Source organism: Lepidochelys olivacea (assembly GCF_965140295.1).
Source record: "Lepidochelys olivacea isolate rLepOli2 genome assembly, chromosome: 5".
Taxonomy (NCBI): Eukaryota; Metazoa; Chordata; order Testudines; family Cheloniidae; genus Lepidochelys; species Lepidochelys olivacea.
Window position 1 is genome coordinate 123,538,771 of NC_140415.1, and position 24,935 is coordinate 123,563,705.

Sequence of the window (24,935 nt, forward strand, 5' to 3'; positions counted from 1 at the left end):
TTTCACAGTTGCAGATGCTTTATTCACAGCCCATAGATTGAAACCAATATCTAGAATGTGTAATACAGGAGTCCAGTGTGCTCTCTCCAGCTGCAGAGTGTGGTTTTGGAGGGGGCCTGTGCTTTATTTGCTAGTGAACAGAGAAAATTGATGGCATGGGATGAAAATTGATGCCCGCATTCCCATGTTTCTAGGGTACAAAGTAAAAAACCACCCTTTCAGGGGGAGAGACCGATTTGGTAAATTATCAATGGCAGTAGGGGCTAAGTCTGTAAAACAGGTACCATTTTCTTGGATAAGATTAGGTGATTTTCTCCCTACATTTTAGGATTAAAGTGTGCGGTTGAGCCCATAGTTTGAACCCACATGATTTCCAGGTTCCTTTACAGAGTTAGCATTTTTCCTTTTTCAGTCCCCCTAGAGGGACAGGGTGGTAGTATAATCCCACACCCTAATATGTGTAGCTGGCAGTGAAAAGGGACTGTTTCGCAGCTCCATCACTCTTCCCAGAGACAATATATTGTCCTTTGGATGCTAACCCGTTAATCTGAAAAAACAAAAAGGAGGGAGAAACAGTTACCCAGAGGAGAGAGTAAAAAAAAAAAAACAGGGAGAAGTAAAGAACACAGGGAAATAAGGAGTGCTTCTGTGAATTCCCAAACAAAATTTACGAGGGGGATTGGAGAATTTAGGAAACAGATAAGATAAAGACTGTTATACTTCTAAGGCAGAATGGTAATGATCAAAAGTTACTGCATCTGATAGCTATCTGTAGGCCTATATAAAATGAGCTAACCATCTCAGACAACTTTACCCATATTGTAAACATGTCCACAGAAATTACCTTTAATTAGCATCCTAGTTGACAGTCTCAGCAAAGAAACCAAAGATTGATTGGGTAAGGAGAATAAATAGAGTGACCAGATAGCAAGTGTAAAAAATCAGGATGGGGGTGGGGGGAAATAGGTGCCTATAGAAGAAAAAGCTCCCAAAATCAGGACTGTCCCTATAAAATCGGGATATGTGGTCACCCTAAGAATAAACCACCTACTTATGCTTACAGATGTCTGCAGAGTAGATCTGAGGACTATTATTGGGGCTTTGAGGGGAAGTTTGCACAGCAGTTTCCTGTGTTAGACTTGTATGTGGGGCTGTCAGCCAAGAACCAAACTCAAGAAAGAAACATCCTTGGATGAACATGAAACACAAGGATGGATCAAAGCAACAGGCATCTTTAGAACTTGGGGAACATGTCCCCATTTATCACACAATGTGTTGTGCAGTATCTCTCTGAAGTAGGGTGATGGTTCTTTTAAAGATCTGGACTTAGAACTGGAAGGTCTGGAGTCTGCTCAGTCATGATAATGAAGTGAAGGTCCCATACCTGTGCCCGTTTGCAAAATGCCTCCTGCGTAGCCTTCTTGTTCTCAGGTTTGCCAGCCCAAGCAGCAAGTGCTGATGCCTGCAGAGCCCGTCCATATGAGAATGTCAGCTTCCAGGGTTTGGGCAAAGAACACTGGTTGATGGCACTGAGGTTGAGAGAAGCTTCCTCTTCACTTTGGCCTCCAGACAGGAAGCAGATTCCTGCAGGAGGGGAAAAAAAGAAGACTTAAAAGTTTAGAGACCACTGATTCACTCTGATGTCCTGAGATGAAGCAGAATCTTGTAGTGGAGGGAGCAGGAACATAAAGAATCACAAATCACTGTTTTCCCAGGGAAGGCATTTAGGTGAGACTGAAGAGAATTAGGTCAACTGTATATCCATAGATAATGTATCCTATCAGTCCTCAGTGAAATTACATATGATGCCCAGTCAAATCTACCACTGGTGTCTGCTGTTCTGTCCATAACTGGAGATGCAACAAATTCTCTTAAAATCTACCAGTGCAACAACCACACAACCCAGCCCCTTGGGAACAGAACAGGTCATTAAATGGAAGCAAATGGAGACATATAAAGGGAGACTCAACAAGGGAGACATGGTGGACTGACCCCTCCCACTCAGGTCTTACTGCACCTCAGTACATGAGACTTGATGGTTTCAAATCACGATAGGTCCTACAAGCAACCCTAATAAGCATTTGAGTCACTTGGATGGATGATCCTTGTGTCTGCATGGAGAAGCAATGGATAATAATGAGTTACCAGGAACAGCAGCAGGAACAGTGCGATCGAGGGCAGTGACTGTTGCCATGGCTACCTCCTGAGGGGTGTACTTCTTGGGGCAGGAATGCCCAGCAGTCACCATATTCGGTTTCAGCAGTGTTCCCTCCAGGTAGACATGATGATCATTCAGGGCTTTGTAGACAGTAGCCAGGACCTGGGAAACAATGAGAACAGGAGGATCGATCAATGCTTATTCATGTTCGCTCAATGCTTGGCTTCACTCCCATACTGATTCACCAGTGGGATCCAGGTCTGCAAACCTGCTGTAGAGGGACAACCTATATCTGGGGTGAGAGTGGAATTCACTGTCCATGTTTTATCCAGGCTAGGCTTCAACCCTCCTTCCATCACTTTACCAACAAGCCCTCCAAACCTGCTATGGAGAAATATTTGTCCCCTGGGATGATAGAGAAATTCATTCTCCATAGTTATGGAATTTTTGGCTTTAGCCCCTCAAACCTACCTTGCTCTGGAATGGGAAAGTTACAAAATATGGAATGGTAGTGGAAACATGGATGATACCTCTTCTCTTAGAAGGGTGAGCCCTTCTCAGTGAGGAAACAGGGTAGCCTCGTGGCTAGGGCACTATTCCCACCTCTGCCACCTACTTACTGTGTGACCTTAGGCAACTTGCTCAACCTTTCAGTGCCTCCTTCCATCCCCCACCCCACCCTCCATCTGTAAAATGGAGAAAAGAAAGTGCTTTGAGACTTATGGATATAAAGCTCTGTTTAAGAGCTAAGTATTGTTATTATTATTATGCTGATTGATGAAAATGTCTGGTAGGTAAGAATCTTACCTTCTCTGTAACATACTGACAGCGCTGGAGGTCATGCTCTCCATCGGGTAGGACCTCCGGTTCTACAATGGGCACCAACCCATGCTAAGAATGGAAAAACAGAAGTCAGTGGAGGTCTGGACAAGAGACTGCCCTATCAGGGATAACCTGAGAAAGGGGTAGTAAAGCAAAGAGAACTACCGGAAAAGAGAAGATACCAACAGACTCTCTCAGCATGACAGACAAAGAAGCCTCCTCTCAAACACATGGGAACTATTTAAAAAAAGAGTAGGAAAGGACACCACTTATTCCCACATCATAAGAAGGGAGGGAACTATTTCACACACACATTGAGAGTTTATACCTGCTGGCAGATGCTGGCATAGCGTGCCAGTGTGTTGGCATTCTCCTGGATGGCTAGAGTGGAGGGAGTTGTTTCTGTGATCTTCAGCACAGCACGCCACTTGCCAAAATCAGCACCATCCTTCTTATACTGGGCGCAGCGCTCAGCGAGCCCATCCAGCCCTGCAAGTATTAAAGGGAAAGGAAGGTGCCTTAGTTAGAGCCTCCAGATTTATGTGGCCGGGGCTGAACTTTGTGTCCTCTACGCAACCCTGTGGAGGTGGGGATGCAGAGTGAGTGCGGGGGTGGAGGTGGCCTGTGGCTCCTACCTTCTTCTCATGGAGACTGCTATTGTGTGGTCCCTGTGCAGACTACATGCCCAATGCAGTAGCTGCTCACGGTATGGCCCTCAGAGAATGGGGTTCCTTAAATAGACAGAGCTAGGATGGTAACTAGGGAAACCCTGGGTATAACCTATGGTTAGCAAAGCCTCTGGGACAGTAATCATGCATAGTGTTGGAAACAGGAACTGCTGCACAAGGTCAGAGGATTAGTACATAAAATCTGATCTCCTGATTCTGACTATGTAAAACCTGATACCTCAGAGGACCACTAGTCCCATCTAATTTCACCCCCCAAAATACACATGAACAACCCTGTAATGTTAACTTGTGGGGGGTGAAGGGATAAACCCTTTCTGATCCCAGCTGGTGATCAGTTTTATGCCTTGAAGCAAGACAGAGTTCTTGTAACTTACTACCCTTCTGCCTACTTATTATCTTGCAGCCCCTGGTGCTGCTGGCAGCGCTCATCAAGCTAAAAGGGATGTTTCTGGGCGGGGGGAGGCTGCTCTCTGCATGCTGGCTGGTACCTGGAGGGCTGTGGTGGTGGTGGAGTGCATTATGCCTAAGTGTGTAAGAGGGGAGCAAGGGGTGCCAGTGAGCACATGCCCCCCCCACACCCTCCTGTGCCTTTGGAGGTACTCTTTTGCTCCTGCCCTCTGCAAGCACAATACTTTCAGCTACTGCTGCTTGTATAGTGCACCTGCTTTTCCCTGCCCCACATGGCTTTCACTTTAAGAACCATAGCTGAGCCCTAAATACTCCAGTCATTTAAATCTCTCCTTGTCAGGAAATGCAACCCCATTCTTCATGGTTTAGAGGAAATGTCTCACCTTGAATGGTGGTTTCTCCATTAGTTCCTGCCAGCGGGGCTGTTCCTTTATCAAGCTACGGGAGGTACATGGAAAGGAAGACGTGTTAACAATTAACAGATCAGTATAATTTCTGCTACTGTAACCCAGAGCTAGTATAGACTCCTCAGCCTTCATCAGCAGGAGTCACTGTGACAAATGGTGCAGGAGCTCGGTGGGCAGAGTCACTGGAAGAGACAGAAAACAAGCGCTGGGGAATGGGGAAATTGCAGGAGAGAACAATGCATGACAATGAACAAACAAAGCATTGGGAGTGGGAAGCAGAATTGTTGGTGGGAACAACCCCAGAACTCAAGGAGTTGGGGAGAGTCACTGGAGAGGATGGAATCAAGAGCCTTGAGGACAAGGGGATGGAAGGGTGAAGCAAGAGCTCTAGGGGGTGGTGGGATTTGCTGGATAAAACAGGTCAGGATCAGTGGCTTTAGCTGTGCCTTGGCTAATAGTACAGGAGCACTGGCTGCAGCGGTAATGCAGAGAATGGTGCCAGAATGACAAAAGAGCATTGCTTGTCAGCGAGATCCCTGCCTGGGCACAGTTCACACTGGGAAGGGCTCTGGGGCTATTGTGCCAGCAGGGCCCTTGGAGAGATTCACCTTTATTCCCACCACAATGCCTTTGTCTTTGATGACATCTGGGAATGGCTTTCCACTGCTGTCCTTCTGATAGAGGGTCTCATGGAAAAAGATCACGCCCCCAATGCTCTGATTGATGGAGGCATCCGAAGAAAAGAGGATCTCTCGGAAGGCACGGCGATTTTCCTCTGTGTTCTCCACCTTGATCCTCTGCAGTCTGCTCCCCATAGTACCTAGCAAGAGGGGCTGAAGGTCAGAGAACATGATATTGGGAATGATTGTCCTTTCACTTATCTTGTATAATTGCAAGGATGGTGTAACTTAGAATTAGGCCTTCTGTGACTGTGCAGACCTGGGCTTCTCTCCTCAGCCCATGCCCTCATAGTTCTGTCTACGGACACCAACCCTGCCCTGATGGACCACTTGCTCCTGAAGAAAGATGGAGATTGATTGACTCCTGCTTGGGATCTCAAATTATTTGAAAAGCAAAATGGCTTGAAGGTCACTAAGAAATATCAATAACTGTTCAACTCACCCACAGACTCATCCGCAGCCAGGATCCCCTTTCCTGGAGCCACAATCCGCTGTGCTATGTCAGACAGAGCCTTCTTCTGCTCTGGAGTCAGCGCTGGAAACTGGTGGGTCATGATGGCTATTCTGGAGAAGACACAGAGACACCCATTGTTTCATACTGAGGTCTGTTGTGGATAGTGTTTGTAAAATCACATTGATTGGATATAGACACAACAATCTCATGTATCTCCTTCTGGTGGGAGTGAGGTTCTCTATATTCTTCAAGGAGTCCGGTGGCACCTTAAAGACTAACAGATTTATTTGAGCATAAGCTTTCGTGGGTAAAAACCCCACTTCTTCAGATGCATGGAATGAAAATGACAGATGCAGACATAAATATACTGACACATGAAGAGAAGGGAGTTACCTCACAAGTGGAGAACGAGTGTTGACAGGGCCAATTTGATCAGGGTGGATGTAGTCCACTCCCAACAATAGAGGAGGAGGTGTCAATTCCAGGAGAGGCAAAGCTGTTTCTGTAATGAGCCAGCCACTCCAAGTCCCTATTCAAGCCCAAATGAATGGTGTTAAATTTGCAAATGAAGTTTAGTTCTGCTGTTTCTCTTTGAAGTCTGTTTCTGAAGTTTTTTTGTTCAAGTATCGCTACTTTCAAATCTGTTATAGAATGTCCAGGAAGACGGAAGTGTTCTCCCACTGGCTTTTGTATGTTACATTTCCTGATGTCCGATTTGTGTCCATTTATTCTTTTACGTAGGGACTGTCCGGTTTGGCCAATGTACATGGCAGAGGGGCATTGTGGGCACTTGATGGCATAAATAACATTAGTAGACGTGCAGGTGAATGAGCCTCTGGTGGTGTGGCTGATGTGGTTGGGTCCTCTGATGGTGTCGCTACAGTAGATATGGGGACAGAGTAGGCAACGAGGTTTGCTACGGGGATTGGTTCCAGGAAAAACCTAGGGAGAAGCCTGGGAACCAAAGGAGAGGCTGTGTTAACCACAGCTTACTGGGAAACAACACTAGGGGCTCAGAGGTAGGAAGTAGCCAGGGAAACAGCAGCACATGTGAATGGTGTAGTGGTGCTGAGTACACCACAATGCCTTGCCTGCCACAGCATGGGGCCAGAGTTAGAGCGGTTGGGGTGGGGTTATAGAGCCAGGCTGGCAGGGCAATGGTGCAGATTAGGATTACACCTCTAGAAGGAGCAGCCCATTTTAACACAGCTGGAACCCAGAGCAGAAAGTGTCTCTGTGCTCCCTCATCAGCCCCAAGGAGGGGGATCTAGAAGCATCGACACAAGGATTACTGAGCACAGGATGGGGCTGAGGTGTGAGCCCAGAGGATGGGTTAGGGAGTAGCCTGCGAGGGGTGAAAGGATCTCTTGTTACCCCAGAGGGGGTCCAAACTAGACATGACTTTGAAGGGCTAAGTCGTGGGCACAAACAGGCCATTGCAGGTTCAGGGAAACGATCAACAGGGGATGCAAGAAGTGAAGACTCCTGCAATGCCATGACATGATGACAGAGGATGCTATTGTGGTGAGTGGAACTGCTTGCATCTACCCATTAGACATGTCGCGTCCCATTTAATTCTCTAATTTACATGCTTAGGCACCGATCCTTGAACCCCACTGTCTTCAATGGGACTCTGTGCAGACCAGCTTTTAGCATGCGCTTGGTATCCTATAATACGGCCTAAACAAGAGCTAGCACTGAGCTAGCTCAAAACACTTCAGTAGCATTACTGTAAGTTTTAGGGCCAATCTGGGGCACCCTTACTCAGGTCAACAAGCAGTAATTCACATGAGCAGTCACATTCACTTTAAGTGTTCCCTAATGTAAGGGTTGTACAAGCTGGTCCTTTGTGTTCTGGACCCTTACTACAGGGCACTGTAGAATCCTCCCAGAGAAAAAGATATATTTAGATTTTTTTTCTCCACTATTTTCTGAGGTCTTGGAAAAGGGTCAGGACAAATATCTACACCCAGTGCGTATGGCAAGGAAATCTGTGATACAGTAGATGGAATCTACCTGTTAAGAGTGGCAATGAGATGATGTAACAAGTGAGTAGTTAGCTCTCTGTGGTGCACAGCAGTTGTGTGGGAGACAGCTGTGAATCACAGTATGGGATGGTGGTTTTGCTGGAAGTTAGACCAAGGCATGGTGATTTCTAGGTGCCCTGTATACCTGCTTAGTGATGACCCTTGAGCTGAGAAAATTTGAGAGTGATAACATAACACATACACCACCAGCCAATCAGAATCTCACTTTTGAGTTTCAGCTTCTGGCCCATGAGTGTTGTTTTTCTGTTTATTGTAATTGTTCACAAAACAGATAGAGGGGAGGAAGAGCAACAACAAAGGAAGAAAAATACAGAAAATGCACAAAATCAGATGCAGCGTGGTGGCTAAATAGAATGTTCTGCAGAGCTTTCCAGCAAGCTCTGCTGGTGCTTTAAACAAACAGGGCTGTTTGTCTAACCCAGTCCCTGCAGAGAGGCAGCTGGCCCAGAAAAACACAGCAATGAAAGTCAATATTGCTGTGTTGGAATTTAGACCTTTCCCCAGTAGGCGCAGTGGTGCAATGCAGAAGGGAAATATTGTCACAGACATCAGCACAAACATTGCATTCAGTTAATATTACAACAAAATGGACTAAAGTGCAGGCACACATGGGGATGGGAGAGGGAACCTGGGGAAGAATTTCAGTGGTGTTAGCATGTTGCACTTCAGAGCGGGTTAGAAACATCTGTTCTTTCTTTATGCCTTTCCCTTGGCTATTACCCTCAGTACTTTGTTTCTTACATACTTTCAGTGTCAGGTTTAGAATATCATTTGCCCATTGGAGAAACCAGTTGTGTTATAACATCTGGGTTCTGGACAGCAGAAAAGAGGGGATGCAATTGGCACAGGTGATCATGATTGTCTTTTATCTCTCCTTTATATAAAATATGTCAAATGTGCAGGGAACATGTTGACCACTTGGCCCTCTCTGGGTTTATGCAGCTTTGTCTGCACAATTACTTGTGAGCACAATTCTTCAGCACTTGTGTACATTCACATTTACACACTCAAAACCCCATTTGTATGCACAAATCATGTGCAAGTAGATCTGTGTGAGTGAATTTTACCATTGTGCACAGAAATGGTAGTGCTTAAAGTGTGTGAAAGTGATTTGAATGAGTAAAAGCTGAATGTGTACCATTGGATGTGGGTGGGGGTTTTAAAATGTGGCTCATAACAAACAGGCAAAAAGTACAAGACCTGAGTCTGATTTCTGGTTCAGCTGTCTGTTGGGGACACTGGGATGGAAAATTTAACCTTTTGCATAATGGAAACAAAAGTAATAAGTGCTTGTGCAATGGCTGGCATCTTGGCCAACAAAAAGGATTTAATTGGGGACCGCCAGAGCTAAACGCATGAGTTGCTTGAGCTATGGAACCAGGCTTCCCCTATGAGACCTGCAACAGATCTGCATTCTCTGTGGATCATGTACAGAGAGTGATATGTGACACACTGATACGTGTGTTAAACTTGGAAGATGCAAACTGCTCTAAAATGCTTAATACTTGTATTATTCTATTGACTTGAGAAAAATTATTCCTCCTAAACAAAAGCGGGGAAAATCCTCTCATTCCCGGGGAAATGAGGAAGGGAATTGCCTGAAAGTATGGCAAAGAAAATAAGTAAGAACCTCTAAGAGAAGAAACAAAGAAGCATTGGTGTAGAATACAAGGCAAATTGCCCTTTCGGAAATGCATTTAGAATTAAAAAGGCTGGTTGGCCCAAAACAGATGTGAAGGAAGAGAGAAAGTAACACGCACACCCAAGAGTGCATGAGGGACAGAGAGGCGGCTGTTAGAGGAACAAGTGAGGAATTAACCGTTCATGACTACAGGAAATGAGGAGCGTGAAGCAGGGGCTCCCTTTTCCTCTCTTGTACAGCAATCTTGTACTTACATTCATTCTGGTGCTCATAAGACAGAAAGCCAGGGCACTGTCCTACCATGCCGTGAATGGGAACATTATCCAGAAATAGTTAAAGCACTGAATTTTACACATACAAGCATACATGCTGAACATTAAATCAACAGCCATGTTTACAAAACTAAAATAACTGCTAGAGAGAGAAAAGCCATCCCAGTGCCAATCAGCATCTCATGTGGCTTTGATGGTGGTGAGTATATATACTGCACTGTCCTACAGGCGCAAAGACAAAACTGTAGATGTAAAGCATGTAGATTAGGGGGTGGGTCCCCTCTGCCAAGTGTCAGAGGAGGAAGGTTTGTAAGGGATCCTTTCTGTGTGTCTTACAGAAGAGGAAGTTTCCCCTTTGTGCACAGAAAAGGAGTGGGGAGTGTAATGTAGCAAAATGCCTCAGATCTGGAAAAACGCCTAGATGAAGGATTCAGACTGCCACTGCCTTAGGAAAATGAGCAAGCACTTATGATGAAGATGGTGATTTTGTCCAAGTTCTCTCAAGTGGCTGGAAGATCAGACCTCCCAATTCCCTAAAAAACCTGATTGCCAGCTGTTTGGTTTTCTGTGTGCAGGTAGTGGGCATACATGCACCATGGCTTTTCTTATAGCAACTTGTAAGGTAAGGTTTTGCTGAAAGAATACTAAATATCTATGGGTGTTGTAGGGGAGAGGAGAGGGAGCGAGGAACTTTCCCCCATCTTATCCTTTGCTTTGGGGGCAGGCATCAAGTGGCCCTTGCACCAAACTAGCTAAGGTCACATTGTCCGCTCCAAAGTGGGTGGGAGGGTATAGGGCACGTGTCTCCACTGGCCAGCAGAGCTTATGGCTGCAGAAGGGAATGGACACTGCTCTGCATTCCCCTCTATGCTCAATGCTGCTGCATCTCCTTTTTGGTGACGGGCACCGGGAAACAGGTGCCCTGAGGACTAGGGAGTGGCTGGGTCATATACGGGACTATTCCAGCAGCTGGAAGACAGGTGGGTTAGAGCACTCGTTTTCAGGTGCTGAGGATAGTTTCTTCTTGGTGGTGACTGCGGTGGTGGCATGCCCTGGTGGGTAGTGGTAGGACTGAGGGATTGTGGGAGGGTTCTGCCATGCTGGCAGTTGGCACTTTTCCCTGGAGTAGATGGAAAGTTCTGGCAGGTCCCCTCGAGAGCTCTAGTCCTTGGGATGCTAGCAGGGGCAGTGTTGGTGTTTTGGTGAATTAGGAGGTTGAGGGTGCTGGCTTGGGGATGATGGAGGGGTCCGCAGCTGCCAACGAGCCTATTCATGTTCCGTAGCTCTGAGCAATTTGATGACTGTTCTCATCCTCTGTATTCAAAGGGGTCCAACTCCACTGCTAGTACAGTGGAATATTTCTGCCAACAGCTTCTGTTACCTCTTTTCATGTAGCCTTTTTTCAAGACTATCCTATGTCCCCTTATCAAAGTCAGTCTCACCAGCACTACTGCTATAATACTTCAGAGGAAATTAAACACTGAATGCAGGTTGCAACACTTCATCATCCCTGACTGTGCAATGTGCATGCAAGGAATAAAAAGAAGATTGCATTCTGCAGCTACAGCCCAGATCTTCCCACATGCACTTACACAAATCACCATTTAAACAAAGTAGCAGAAAATGACACAGAGACAAACACACAGGCTATTGATCCAGTCTCCTGAATTACGGATGAGGATTATGTGTTCACATTCGCTTCTTCCAGGTGTTCTTTGTTACAAATTTAAGCCAAAATAGTTAGCAATTTCATCAAATGGGGCTTATTACATTTATAGAAGATAGATGAGAGAGATCACTGCAGAAAAAAGAAAAACTAAGAATGAACGCGTTTCTTTCCTGATTTGGCTAGCGATGTCATAGTTTTACAAGCTGTTCCTGACAAAGCAAAATCCACACATTTACAGAAAAGATACATATTCTCTCCTCCCCCCACATTCAGATCAGAAATGAATCAGTAGTTTATTATCACTCACTGTTTGAGGACAGTTTCTCCTTCTCTGCTAAAAGTTCCTTCTAAGGTAGCTGCGGCCAAATAGGTCCAATCTCCCAACTCCCAAACTTTTTATAACTTTCTCACCAATATTTTTTTTTCTCCCTCCTCTTCAGGCTGTTTGAGGTGGTGTCTCTATGCAACACCTCTGATTGGCTGAAGGACCATAAATCTGCCCAGCCAATCAGATTTATTCTCTTTCTCATATACCGGCTTGGAAGAATTATAGTTTTGTTTCTTTCCAAGTGAGAATGACAAATTCCGTAAAGATTCTTTTGACAGATCAGTTCAACAGCTTCCTTGTCCCTTTCAAGACATAGAACAAATTATTGCAAGACCTACACTGGAACATGCTTACAGTGAACCTGGCTAGAGCTTGCATTTTAGGGCCAGATCCTTAGCTGGTGTAAATCAGCATAGCTCCATGGCATTGCAACCCTCTGATTTGGTCCCTTGGGGCCAGGGCCCATGTGTTCCCTTGGATTTTGTATATGGCTTGCAAAGTGATGAAGCTCAGTTTGCAATCTTAGTAATAGAGTCAGTCTCTGGTAATAGTGCAGCAGAATGAAAGTCACAAATTGCTTCAGTGCATTGCAGTGTGCAAATTGGAATTCTGTTTGTGGGGTGAAATTCACCCGAGGAGGACAGGTGAGCACAAGACCTATTCAACACTTAAACCCTCAGATTAGGCTTATGTGGTGCATACTATTCACTGTGAAAAACAAATGAATTCTCTGTACGTGGCTTCCAGGGCATCTATGCTCATACTGCTGATACTTTCAGTTTGTCAAATCACAATAGACAAGGCTGATTTTTTCCTTAGGCTTTTCATATTCTAGGTAGCCCACCACAGTGGGGTTGGACACATATAGTACAGGGACTGCATTAAGCCAACGTCAGACTCTTAGCAATGGCACACATAGTAGCCTTGGACGTTAGAGCTTGTTTTAACTGAACAATGCAATGTTTGCTTGGCCACTGACGTTCTCTGTCTGTTTTTTATGGCGTGTGTCATAACCTTCAGGTGAGCAGCAGCTGCCAGACACTTGTTGAAGGAATTGTGGCTTCTTATCAAAGGAGGGCACCTTCACGAGGCCAGCACCCTCCCACACTGAGCTTCTCCACCCCTTATGGTGTGAGACTTGGACCATGGCAAATGCACAATTAGAGCTAATGCAGGGCCAAACCCTCAGCTGGTGTAAATAAACATAGCTCCATGAAAGTCATTGGCGTTACAGTGATTCGCCCTAGCTGAGGATGTGGTCTGTTATTTCTTCCTTTCACTTTTTACTTCCTTCCTGATAAGCCTGTTTGCAGAATAACATGGATGTATAGCCATTGTGGTGAATATCTATGGCCAGAAAACCCTAACTGCCTTGTGGTATCTGTTTCATTATTTGATACATCTCTCACCTGGGGACTCCATCCCTTCCAGAGAGATGGATTCAGTGATCTAATTAACTGTTCTTCACCGCTAACTGCTGTGATCCTATATAGTAACAACCGATATTTATCGTGACAAGCCTTATTAAAGGGATCTGGTGGGGGTAAGCAGGACAGGGGTAGTTACCATACCAACATGCTCTTTTCAAATTTGTCCTGCTCCTTTGAATGCCCCAGAGAAAACCCAGCTTGGAACCTTGTTTCTCCTGATCCTTTTGAAAGCTCAGTGGTGCTCCAGGGTGTATCGTTCCCCTCATGATGGGGAAGTGATATGACAGGGGCCCTTGAAAGAAATTGGGCAGAAGGGCAACGACTCTGGGCAGAATTCCTAAAAGTCTTGCTGGGTATTTTTGAAAACACAGTGTAACATCCCATCGCCCAATGTGCATTTTTTGAAAGGATTTGTTTTTCTGAAGAATCTGATGTCACCTACCATGCAATTCCTTCTGGGCTGAAATCCAGCACTACAGGAATTACAGGCCCAAAAGCGTCTCTGAGCAGCCAGGAAGAATTTTAAAAATACTCTGAAAGTGACTAAATATGGAGACTCAATTCTGCTTCCAGTTAGGGTTGACAACTTTCTACCCGCACAAAACTGAACACCGTTGCCCCGTCTCCTGCCCCGCCCCTTCTTCAAAGCCCCACCCACACTCACTGCCTCTGTCATTCGCTCTCCCCACACTCACGCTCTTGCTCATTTTCACCAGGCTGGCTCAGGGGACTGGGGTGTGGGAGTGGGTGAGGGCTCTGGCTGGGGTGCAGCTCTGGGGTGGGGCCAGAAATGAGGGATTTGGGGTGCAGGAGAGAGCTCTGGGGGGTGCAGGAGGGTGCTCCGGGCAGGGACCGAGGGGTTCGGAGGGCAGGAGGGGGATCAGGGCTGAGGCAGCAGCATGGGTGGTCGCGGTTCCCAGCCAATGGGTGCTGCGGAACCAGCACTTGGGGCGGGGGCAACGTACAGAGCCCCCTGGCTGCCCCTATGCGTGGGAGCCAGAGGAGGGACATGCTGCTGCTTCCGGGAGCTGAGCAAAGCCACAGCAGGCAGGGAAGCTGCCTTATCCCTGCTGCACCAACTGGACTTCTAACGGCCCACTCAGCAGTCCCTTTTCGACCAGGCATTCCGGTCGAAAACCAGACACCTAGAAACCCTACTTCCAGTCCTAGAGAGAGTGGTCTTCCAGACAGGATTGGGAGTGAGCGAGCATTCCTACGTGATGTCGCACTGAGCCCCAGCCACATTGAAATCAAGAGCCATGACGCAAACAGCCATAATGGGAAAAGTGTAGAGGCTAGAGCAAAACTCTAGAAAGCTAGTGTGCTCGTTGATAGGTGAGAGCCAGCTGAGGATTTGGCCCAATGATGATAAAAAGTCGGTTACTTGCACCATAACTTTTGTTCTTTGAGATGTTTATTCCACTCAGGTGTGCACGGGTACTGCTAGGCAAAGTTCTCTGGCTTTGGTGTGCATGGCACATACATACCTCAGTGGAATACACGTCTGCAACCGTTTGAAGAACCACCCTTTAGGATTATTTTAAATTCTTTGGGTCAGGGACTCTGTGTGTGTGTGTTTTTCTACAGGGCCTAGCCCAACATGTCCCTGATACTCCTAAGACTGGCCATACTGGGTCAGACCAAAGGTCTATCTAGCCGTCCATACTGGATCAGACCAAAGCTCCATCTTCTGACAGTGGCCAATGCCAGGTGCTCCAGAGGGAATGAACAGAACAGGTAATCATCAAATGATCCATCCCCTGTCACCCATTCCCAGCTTCTAGCAAACAGACTTTAAGTCCAGAAGGGACCATCATAATTGCAGGCCGAAGAACTTCACCCACCCACTCCTGTACTAAACCTCTAACCTCTGGCTGAGTTACTGACATCCTCAAATCTTGATTTAAAGACTTCAAGTTACAGAGAATCCCCCATTTACTCTAGTTCAAATCAGGAAGTGACATATGCCCCCTGTTGGAGCAAAAAACTTCCAAGATCTCCCTCATTCTGAGCTTCCCAACCTCAAATACTGATTGAGGCCTTCACGTCCTACCCTAATATAAGTATTTAAATAAAGATTGATGATGATGCAAGGAAGGAAAACTGTGCCCTAACTTTGGGGGAAAGGAACGTGATGTCTGAAGTTGCCTCACACCATTTCACAATCTGCCACCACATCAGAAATGGGCAAAGTTAGATTAAAACCCAGTCTGCAGCGTAAAGCCTGTCCCTAGCCGTGTTGTATGCCTGGTTATGTCCATAAAGTGACTGAAACGGAACTGGAAATATACTGATTGGTGGAAGTGTGTGTGAGCGTGTATGTGTGTGCACGTGGAAAGACAGGACTGACAAAACACAGAAAGGGTGCTCTGTGCATGGTGGGGTTAAAGTGCGATCTGATGTAGATTAGTATTCATGCGTGACTGTTCACCTTTCATCTCTCCTGTCACGCTGGGGAGAGCTGCCATCTGGCTGTTTTCTATGCCTTAGAGTCTTGCTCAACCATCTCAAAGTCCAGCTGGTTTGTCACTATCTAATCAGGAAAGTGGTTTAAGTAGTCTGTTTCCCCACCCCATCCCACAGTCCTCATCTCAGAAACACTGGCCTTTAATCAGTGTTATGAGAATTCTGCCGCAGTCCTGGCTCCACAGCAATCAGGGCAGCCTCCTGGCAAAACTGTCCATCTCCCTGACATGTGGGGTTTGCCTCTTGTCAGCAGGTGCACCAGCCGGCACCGTGGATCCCAGATCTCCTGCTCTACAGAGGGAATTGGCTTGCTGCACCATCCCTGCACAGTACCCTCCTCTCTGCATTTGGCCAGTTCCACCAGCATGTGCAGAAGGGGAGAGGCCCTCACCCTGGCCTCTAAGCCACCTGCTTGTGGATTACTTACACCAAAGAGGCACTAGGAGGGACAGCAGTTGGCCCGTGCCCTTCATGGAAGGCGCAAGGGTGAAGGCTCTTGGAGTCTGCACTGGGCCCAAACACAAAATGGCCCCCAGTGTTGCCAATACCCACTAATACAGACACAGAGTTTCCCATTAGCAGACACTCCCCTCCCACATGTATGCACAGACTCCCCCACAATCCCAGCTCTCTTCAACAGCCACCTACACGCACACACACAAACCCTTCACAAACTTTGCCCTCGACACATACATCCCTGCACACAATCACAGGGCCCCTGTACTCACACACACAATCATGCACTGCACTGTCCCCCGCCCCAGTCCTTTTATCCCTTTACTGACAATCACAAAACACACCCTCTGATATGCCCACTATCACACACTCCCCTTTCCTCATATATGCCCAACTATATCCTCCCTATACACAACCACAAATTCTTCCCCACAAGCACAACCTCTCACACACACGTCCCTGACACACTCACACAGCATCAACATACACACGTGCCCTGCACATGGAAGGACGTAGGGGAGAAGGAGTGCTTTTGGGCTGAGGGGCAAGACACTGGGCTGGGGCTCAGGGTTCTGTTCCCTTCTCCACCACAGACCATCTCAGACCTTGGCCAAGTCGCTTAGGGTACGTCTCCACTTGGAGCTGGAGATGTAAATTCCAGCTCAAGGAGACATACCTGCGCTAACTCTGGTCGAGCCAGCATGCTAAAAACAGCGTAGTTGCGGCAGCACAACCAGCAGGATGGGCTTGCCACCCCGAGTACATATCTAGCAGCTTGGCTGGGTACATCTTTGGGGCAGCATGCCACTCACACTGCTGCAACTACGCTCTCTTTTTAGCATGGGTGGTATGTTTTTTTAGGGGCGGTATGTCTTCTCAAGCTGGGGATTACATCCCCAGCTCCGAGTGCAGACAGACCCTTAATCATCTTGTACCTCGGTTCCCTAGCTGTAAAATGGGATCAATATTTCTCTCTCTCTCAGGGGTGTTGGGAGGACAAAATCCATCAGTGAGGCACTCACATGTTATGGGGAGGAGGGCCAAATAAGTACTTAAGGTCTCTTTCCAAGCATTTAAAAAAAAATTCAAAATGATTAATAAAGAGAATCCGCGTGAAATATATATTGTGTGTGGGCCTGACGTGAATAGAAAGACTCCTGCTGTGGGCTTTGGAGAGGGCACCAAATGAGCAATGCATTGCTTCAGAGACACTATCCAAATGGAGAGGTGGTAAGGAAGACAAGTAACATGCTGACAAAATGATAAATCATTTCCCACACCAGAGCATTTATTAACTGAACATCATCACTTGGTTGTTTCTCTCTCTCTTTTTTAAGCCAAACAATTTGTAACCCCTTGCTGTGGGCTTTTCTTTTGCACTAACATGACCAACCAACCACCAAAAAATGGGGTGTTGTTCTGGATCCATACAGTACAAAGATTAAAAAACAAAGAAGAAAAAAAAACATACCCCACATCTGAAACATTCAACAGTCGAGGCAGCATAAATAGATAGTCACCTTTCCCTCTACATGCCCAGGCACTTAGTGGAATAAATTCACAATGACCCCCAAATTCTACAACCTAACAAAGAACAACACTACCAAGAAGGTATTTGTGTGTGGCTCTCTGCGAGGGAGACACGGGGAAGCCATACCAGCTGCACTCAGTCTGGGAACAGGTTTCAGCATCTATCCTGAGGGATGCTGGTGACTGTTGTGTGGAACCTTTGGAATTTTCATCAGGTGAAAATAAAACATAGTGTTTTGTCAGCTCTTAGAGTCCATGCCCTTGTGAAAGCCACAGTGATCCTCTGAAAGAATCCCAGCTGATCTAGCAAGAGATGATGTTCAGCAGCTTGAGCAGGCATTGTTCTGTGCTCTAGTGACACCCTGTGCCTGACTGCCTCTCTCCTGTGTGCTGAGCAGTTTACAGGTCAGTTGCCCCTCACGGCCTGAAAATGAACTGTGCGAAACTTACTTCCTCCGGGGCTTGTGCAAATATTCTCTTTGGTTTTGGTCCACATGGGTTCACACACAGACACGCATCTGCCCTTACTAATCCTAGTTTTACCATGAGTTCCAGGCTCTGACAAATGAAAGAAAGAAAATTGCAAATGGAACTCTTTCTGCCCCCAAACTGTTTCACTCGGTTCATTCTGAAGCCAGGAAAATTTGCGATTTGCACAGTTTCACCTCAGTGCCTCTCAAAACTGGGAGTAGGTCTCCTCATATAGTGCCGGGTCCAAAGCACCCTAAAGTCAATAAAAAGACTCTCATTGACTGCAATGGGCTGTAGATCAGGACCATGGGGTACAAACCCTTTCAAAGGCACTTTTGAATTTGTAACAAATCCCCAGGATCTTATTTCTCATGTGGTTTTGGTTTTCAATGCACACAGAGCAGTTCTGCTAGAAAACAGCCAACTCTTGGAAACCATCCAAACTCCCCACCAGTTGGACCAGAAGATTAGTTATTTAACGTGTCTATTTAGGAGTGGCCCCTTCAATAGGGCACATTACTGAAGCATGCTCATCTGACCGTGCCCAGCTATTCATGGTAGGAGCAGTGAACTGTGACTTCTGCAGCTGTCATCTATATCTAACTGCAAGTTGAGGCAAGATAAGTGCACTGACACACCATGCTGCTGCAATTCTTCCTTTGCCTTTCCTATAAATAACATGATGTCAAAGCATGATCATCCTGGATCATCCATTGGGCTGCCCAAGGCAAACTGGAGCTTCTCGATGTCGCAGGTAGAATCCATGGACAATCAGGATAGGTGGCAACCCATCTAGGGCCAGTTTAAAGGGCTTGCACTCAAAGTTAATGAGTGAGCTCCTGGTGATACAGGATCAGTGCCTAAATGGGGAATCTGCTCTTCCTCACCTATGAGAGGTAGCTGTATGTGCAATCTCAAAGGTTGTTCTGATGTGAGGCTGTGCGGGAGTGTGAGAGTATGTGCGTGGGCCAGCGAATCCAAGCCACATACGGCGAGCTGGAGGTTGTTTGGGGAAGCTGAAACAAAGGGGAAGAACATGGACTTTGTGTTTCAGATCATAGAATCATAGAAGATTAGGGTTGGAAGAGACCTCAGGAGGTCATTTAGTCAACCCCCTGCTCAAAGCAAGGCCAACGCCAACTAAATCATCCCAGCCAGGGCTTTGTCAAGCCAGGCCTTAAAAACCTCTAAGGATGGAGATTCCACCACCTCCCTAGGCAACCCATTCCAGTGCTTCCCCACCCTCCTAGTGACATAGTTTTTCCTAATATCCAACCTAAACCTCCCCCACTGCAACTTGAGACCATTGCTCCTTGTTCTGTCATCTGCCAGCACTGAGAACAGCCGAGCTCCATCCTCTTTGGAACTCCCCTTCCGGTAGTTGAAGGCTGCTATCAAATGCCTCCTCACTCTTCTCTTATGCAGACTAAACAAGCCCAGTTCCCTCAGCCTCTCCTTGTAAGTCATGTGCCCCAGCCCCCTGATCATTTTCGTTGCCCTCCGCTGGACTCTCTCCAATTTGTCCACATCCGTTCTGTAGTGGGGGCCCCAAAACTGGACCTAATACTCCAGATGTGGCCTCACCAGTGCCGAATAGAGGGGAATAATCACTTCCCTCAATCTGCTGGCAATGCTCCTCTGCTCCAAGGTGAAAGGAGAGCTGTGGGGGAAGAGGTGTGTTATCCACAAAGGAGAAGACCCGGAGGTGCTGAAGCAGCATGAAACGTGTTCCCAGAACCATGTGCAGAATCTGGGGTAAGGGGCTCATTATATGCATCATGCCTCTTGTAAAGGTCTCTTCATGTTTTTATTTGAAGAGATGAATAGATCATTGGGGTAAGACGTGGAGAAGGTTGGGGGAAACTGGGGCTATTCTCCAACTCCATACTTCCTCCTAGGTCAGCTTGAGCCTGATGCACTTACGCTGGCTAGCGTTTCCAGTGCCTTGAGACTGGGATATATGTGACCACAGGAGTGGCATTGACTAGTGTGGAAGGAATTGAAACAAGGCCATTGTAGGTGAGGAAGGACGAGTGTGTGTGTGTTTGTGTGGTGGTGGTGGTGGTGGGGGGGGGGGGGGGGTTGGATGGGGCAGCTAAAAAGACAAAGGAGATCTCAAACAACAGCTGATACAGCCAAACTGTCTTGGGTCTGTGATACCAGAGACTGGTTTCTTGGACACTGCTGTAGGAGGCACTTTCATGTGCAAATGGCCTGTGTGTGTGTGTGTGTGTGTGTGTGTGTGTGTGTGTATTGGGGGGTCTCCCCCCCAAAAAAAGACTAAGGATAGTAGCAAACCCTTCCCTTCCCTGAAAACCTCCACCCTCTTTTCACTTCATTATAAAATAAATAATGCATCTACAGGTTTAAGTAAACTTTTTTTTTTTTAAAGTTCCTTTCCCTCCACTAGGTGGCGCCGGTAGTTCTGAGCACAGTTGCAACTGGCATGCTATCTGAAGTCACACCTGATATGTCTGTCCACAGACAAGGCTCCCTTGGCTCCTCCCAGCCTTTCCATAAAGGCATTTCTCGGTGGGTCACAGTAGCTTAGGGCTGTCATTTGGCCTGAGGCTGGAAAACATCCCCACGTGCATGATCAGATTGGGCTCCACCACATAGGCCTTCTCACCCTTGGTGCGCAACAGCGAGTAGAGTGCAATGTCCTTGGCGAAGCCCCGACGGCAGTGCAGCTCCTGAAGGTAACCTAAGACACGGCGGGCGGAGGGGGCGGAGAACAGCATGGCAGGCGTGCAGCACTCAGTGGCTGGCACCACGTTGTAGAGTGCAGGAGCCAGCCGGCGCAGCTCCAGCAGGTAGTGGCGTCCCACCAGTTCTCCTAGTGCCATGCTGTACAAGGCAAAAAACAGGACAATGGGCCAGGTAAGGCCTGGGCGGCCAGACACCCAGGAGTACACAAAGCTCAGCAGAGGGCCCAGAAACATGCCCAGGCCGAGCCACTCCAGGATCCTCATGGGCTCCGGGTTGATATAGCGCTGAAGCCGCTCGGGATGGTACAGCTTCAGGTAGAGGGCATCTTTGAGGTGTGGCTTTGAGAGCCGTGCCAACAGCAGGTGCTGCAGGACAGGGAATATCTCCTCTTCGGGAACAGCATCGTCTTCCACCAGAAGGACGTACTCTGGACTGTAGGCCAACAGCGATTGCTCCAGGCAGAAGGCATAGTCCTGCTTCTCCTTCTCAAACTGGTTCACTGAGGCATTGGGGTCCTCCCAGTTTTTGTAGCGGCTGACCATTGCAAAGAAGGTACCCAACAGCCTGGCGTCCTCGTGGCTGCCTGGCTCCTGCTCCACGTTACAGAGAAAGATCTGGTGGCTCCGGCAGCGAGGGCCACACTGCTGGAGGAGGCGGTGGAAGCGGGAAGCCACCTGCAGGACGTAGTGGAACTCGTTCCGCCTCTGCACGGTGATGATAGTGATGAGCAGCCACGGTCTGAGGGCCTTGTCGCCTGAGATCTCCGAGGAGTTAGGAGTCCGCAGGTCCTCGAAGTAACGGAGGGCGGCCTGGCCATCCTCCTGGTTCTGCTCCAGGAACTCCTGGCTCATGGGGTTCAGATGCCAGCGGCGTAAGTAAAAATAGGAGTGGAGGAGCCGGTGGCAAATCAAGGGAGCCAACACGCCAAACGTCACCACAGTTAAGGTAAGGAGCTGAGTAATGGGGCGAGAAAAACGGCACCACTTCCCATAGAGCCGCAGTCCTTGGAGGAGCATGGCTGCTGGATACAAGGTGTGGCCTCCCTGTGCTCATGCCCCAATTCATTCACTCCTCTGCTTCTGCTCTGAGTAGCAAGCCATCAGTGGTGCAACATGAGTGAGGCCCAACCAATGCAGCCAACCTACAGGGAAAGAAGGAAACATTTTAAAATATGCACAAATCCACCAGTATCAAAGGAAGAACTTCCAGACCGAACATTCTGGTGAAAGCAAAAATTTGTGACGTGCTCATGGGGAAATGAATGCCATGCCACGGAAGCAGCAGTGGGAAAAGGTCCTTGGGCATCATGCTCAGTGGGTCCCGTACTGGGACAGCATAAGAAATAATAGAAGGACTTATGAAGGAGTCCAGGGTTCCATCCTCAGTCGCTGAGTTCATTGGGGCTACTACATCATGCACAATGGTCAGAGAGTCCCATGAGATTGCTGGGGACTCTGATCTTGTTAGTACCATTATTATGATGATACTGATATTATCATAACTGAGATTGGGACCCTACTGTATTGGGTGATGTACATACACCTGTGTCTGTCTCAAAAAGCTTGCAATCTAAGTAGACAACTCAGACTCAGTGGAAGAATGCATTATTAACCCCCCTCTCCTTCTATTAAATAAAGCCATTCCGATCCCCTACTCCCAGGTTGCTCCCTCTTTCTGGACCACGTTAAAGAGGCAGATCAAGCCTCTCAAGCTGTGTCTACATTACAGACCTTATAGATGCACAGCTGTACCGCTGCAGCTGGCCAGTGTAAGGTCTCCCATGGAGCCGCTCTACACTGGCAGGAGAGAGCTCTCCCATTGGCATAATTAAACCACCCCAATGGGTGGTGGGAGCTATGTCAGCAGGAGAGCAACTCCCGCCAATATAGTGCTGTGCACACCAGCACTTCTGTTGGTGAAACGTATGTTGGTCAGGGGGTATTTTTTCACACCCGGACCGGCAAAAGTTTTACCAACAAAAGTGTGAGGATAGACAAAGACTCAGTATATTCAGGAGCAACTGGATGTATCTTCTGATTGAGCAGTTAACTCAGATTCAGAATTAAGAGTTAATTAAACATTTGAATTCAAAGCTGAACCAATCAACCCCCTCTAACTTCCTAAAAATTAGTCTTTGCCATGTCCATCTACTCTGCCCCACTCTTCTGGGCTGCCACTAGCCCACTCCTAACAGTCTTAATGCACTTGGTTTACACAGTTAGTGTAACCTTTGGGTGGACTATAGTCCACTTCATTGCCCTTCTCCAGTGCCTAAAAATACCCAACTCCCATAGGAAAGTAGCTGGAGACCCAAAATCTCTAAGGATTTTCAGCAAGGATTGCACAGTGTCAACCTCCCCACATTCAAGGCCCTAAAGGAACTAAGAAATGAATTTAAATAACTTTATAAAATCTTATGATAAACAAATAATAATCTAATTTTACAGCATAACATGCCTATTTTACAATCTACATATATTGCCTTCATTTATACATAAACATAAATAAAGAAAAATTAAAATCTTCAGTCTCCACAGAAACACAGTGAGAAGAAACTGAAAGTTCCCCAAATCTTAGGTTTAGTTCACCTAAATCTCAGAGCCTTTGATCACCAAATCTATACAGTCTGCTGAGTCTAAAACAACATCATCCCTCCCCTAGCTTGTAGGAATCTTCAGTTGGAATCCGGACAGACTCTTCCTCTGCTGAAATCACTGCTAGCCAGTCAGTTTAACCAACTGCTCAGTTACATATTTAGATTTAAAGAAAACCCTGTTACAAGAAAATACAACACTGAGAATAGTAAAATAGAAGTGACTCTTTCCCCATTACTACATTTAAAGAAAAGTTGGTGAATCACACTAGCTGAGACAATGTAACTGGACCAGTTTGGCTAAAATCAAAACATTCGAAGCGTACAGTACAATTAAAACGGAAGTTGTTATTTTTTTCCTCCCAATTTCCCCTTGCTATAATTAGCATTGCCCAGGCTTCCCTGTTAGAAGGTAACAGTATCACTAACCTGCAAAATGCTTGAGTTAGGGACAACAGCCTGCTTCCTGCTCCTGGGCTCAGCTTCTCCCAACTCACACAGGGCACATGTTGGCCCTTTGTACAGCAGGTGCCCTGACTGCCTGCCCCCATGGAGTCTGACCCCAGCAACAGGGAACCTATAGGAGCAGACTCAATGCTACCATCCATACCCAATTCCAGAAGCTTCTGGCTGTGGGGTGCTTAATCTGCCTAGCAACAGTGACCCAGACACAGCTCACTCCTACATCCCACAGTGGGTCTCTTAAAGAGACATCTCCCTATTAGGCACATAGGTTACATTAACACAGGGGTTGGCAACCTGCGGCACGCATGCTAATTTTTACTGGCACGCTGCTGCCAGCTGGGGTCCCAGCCCCTGACCCCGCTCAGCCCGCTGCCAGCCTGGGTCCTGAGCGGGGCGGCTGGCAGGAACCGGCGGGTGAGCCACTGCCGGTCTGGGGTTCTGTCTGCCACCTAGCTCAGCCTGCTGACAGTCTGGGGTTCCAGTCGCCGGCCCCTTGCCACCAGGGGTCCCGGCCGTCGGCCCTGCTCTGCCTGCTGCCGGCCTGGGATACCAGCCGCCGGCCCTGCTCACCTCGCTGCTGGTCTGGGGTTCCAGCCACCTGGACCCCTGCCAGCCGAGGTCCGAGCCTCCGGCCCTGCTCAGCCCTCCTGCCAGCTAGGGCGCTGAAGCCCTTATCAAAAATTACACTACAATTATCTTAAAAACTTTGCCTATTACAGTAATCATTAAAAAAAAGAAAAAGTATAATGTTAAGAAATACATAGGTTTGATGAAACAAAGTAGTTGTACTTATGTGCCTGTGCTTAATTTGTGTTTGATGACTTACCTTCTAAAAAAATCTTGCATGTCTCACAACCCCAGAAAGGGTATTAGAGCAGAGTTGTACTGCTGTTCTGCATATGGGCCCAGGGTCCTCAGGAATCAGGGCATGAGGACCTGAAGGCCTAAGGACGCTATAGACTTGAGGTCCACTTCTGAAGCTATCTTGGGCTAATTTGGTGAATGTACTGCCCCTGCTCCTCAGTTTGTCAGGCGCAGTGGTGAAGGGAGCACTTGCATGAAGGGCCGGATGCTGCAAAGCCTCGCTTGCACAAGTACATGGGTGTGGGCACATTGATATCAGCAGGGCTGCTTGTGTCTGTAAGGCCCTGCAGGATCAGGCCCCGCATCTGTGAGTGGGGAGCACAATCAATGGTGGCATTAACATTCTCAGAGTAGAAGAAGGAAATCACGCTCCC

At 47.3% G+C, this 24,935-nt stretch overlaps 2 protein-coding genes and 1 long non-coding RNA gene across 6 annotated transcripts in view; 1 reads left to right on the forward strand and 2 right to left on the reverse strand.

Annotated features, from left to right (window-relative positions):
• ALDOB (aldolase, fructose-bisphosphate B) lies at positions 1–11,674 on the reverse strand. The gene is made up of 9 exons (XM_084628007.1): positions 11,557–11,674; positions 5,607–5,728; positions 5,093–5,304; positions 4,461–4,515; positions 3,309–3,469; positions 2,966–3,049; positions 2,146–2,320; positions 1,385–1,584; positions 1–547 (listed from the first exon to the last, which is right to left on the reverse strand). Exons 2-9 carry the CDS (start codon positions 5,716–5,718, stop codon positions 452–454), a joined length of 1,095 nt encoding a protein of 364 aa, XP_084484133.1. The 5' UTR covers positions 5,719–5,728; positions 11,557–11,674; the 3' UTR covers positions 1–451.
• The window catches only part of LOC311520508, a 21,435-nt gene continuing 6,717 nt past the window's right edge, over positions 10,218–24,935 (forward strand). The window contains exon 1 of the long non-coding RNA XR_014711620.1: positions 10,218–10,560. This is a non-coding gene — a long non-coding RNA (uncharacterized lncRNA). The remainder of the gene's footprint in view (positions 10,561–24,935) is intronic.
• The window catches only part of PGAP4 (post-GPI attachment to proteins GalNAc transferase 4), a 14,585-nt gene continuing 6,846 nt past the window's right edge, over positions 17,197–24,935 (reverse strand). For 3 of the 4 annotated variants that reach the window (XM_084628003.1, XM_084628004.1, XM_084628005.1), the window contains exon 2: positions 17,197–21,780. In XM_084628003.1, the coding sequence (XP_084484129.1) occupies positions 20,468–21,655 (1,188 nt within the window). In that variant the 5' untranslated portion in view covers positions 21,656–21,780 and the 3' untranslated portion in view covers positions 17,197–20,467. Of the gene's footprint in view, positions 21,781–23,661; positions 23,754–24,935 lie in introns of those variants that run through there. The other variant, XM_084628006.1, reaches the window with a different exon arrangement.